This window comes from Trypanosoma equiperdum, assembly GCF_001457755.1.
Source record: "Trypanosoma equiperdum strain OVI genome assembly, contig: ctg_960, whole genome shotgun sequence".
Lineage (NCBI taxonomy): Eukaryota > Euglenozoa > Kinetoplastea > Trypanosomatida > Trypanosomatidae > Trypanosoma > Trypanosoma equiperdum.
The window spans coordinates 3,226-4,162 of record NW_027124932.1 but is presented as its reverse complement, the minus strand read 5'-3'; the positions used below and the strand labels follow the sequence as shown (position 1 = coordinate 4,162).

Sequence of the window (937 nt, the reverse complement as noted above, 5' to 3'; positions counted from 1 at the left end):
AGTTTGCTCTGTTCTCTGAAAAGTCTTTATCAACCAGAAGTAATCATCTTCCTTTAAATGATGGAGCACTACAGTGGAGATTCCAGCAAGTTTACGTGCTCCACCGCTTGTGTGTGCCGAAACATAGTGACAGTTCTGTACGTCTGTCGTATGTAAATTAGCTAGCTTGACCTTGTTTCTGATGACCGTGCCAACCATAATGTCCTCGTTTAGAACGTGATTTTTCACATAGTTCGCAAATCTCCTGAAAGAAAATCCGCCAGATAGCACAAGCTGCAGTTGGTTATAGTTAGCGAAGCTGGTTGCAACATACCTCGACAGTGTGTTGGCTTAGCCATTAACGTACCAAGTTAATACTCCGGTCAAATTGCTGAAACATCCCCCGGGCCTCCCCATATTCAATTTCTCCCGTGGAAGCACCTCCATATATTCTAGATACAGTGGAACTCTCATAAATATATCATCAGCTGCTTTCATTAGATAGGGATTACTTGTTTTAAATATTTCAATTGCGAATTTGACCCAAATTTATGTTTTTCTACTAACTGTGAGTTTCGCTTTCCACACTCAATTACTCGCATCTCCTACCTTCTTATTTGTTGTTTGGTTCACATCACAAGCAGGTAAAATAATAATATCCTGGTTTAACTCTGCCTCTTCTCCAACAATTTCTCTGAGCTCGCAATTGTTATTTGTATGAGCTGCGTTGGCATACACTATAAGCAACTTTCCACTAAAATTATTTGATTTTCTTGCCACTTGGGGATACCTCCAACACGTGTCTCTCTGTAAATTCCTTCTTCTAATTCTCTCATCATTATCTGTTGAAATTATTCCAGTCACAACCAGATAATTTCCTCTTTTCCAAGTATTCCTCACATCCTGTGAAACAAATCTCATATACTCATACTCACCGATTTGAAGCGAAATGGATTCT

General features: G+C 39.4%; 1 pseudogene across 1 annotated transcript; it reads right to left on the bottom strand.

The window, feature by feature from the left end:
- Positions 1 to 12: 12 nt before the first annotated feature.
- Positions 13 to 591, bottom strand: TEOVI_000532600:pseudogene (annotated as a pseudogene). Its single transcript has one exon. A coding segment is annotated over exon 1 (579 nt).
- Positions 592 to 937: the final 346 nt, after the last annotated feature.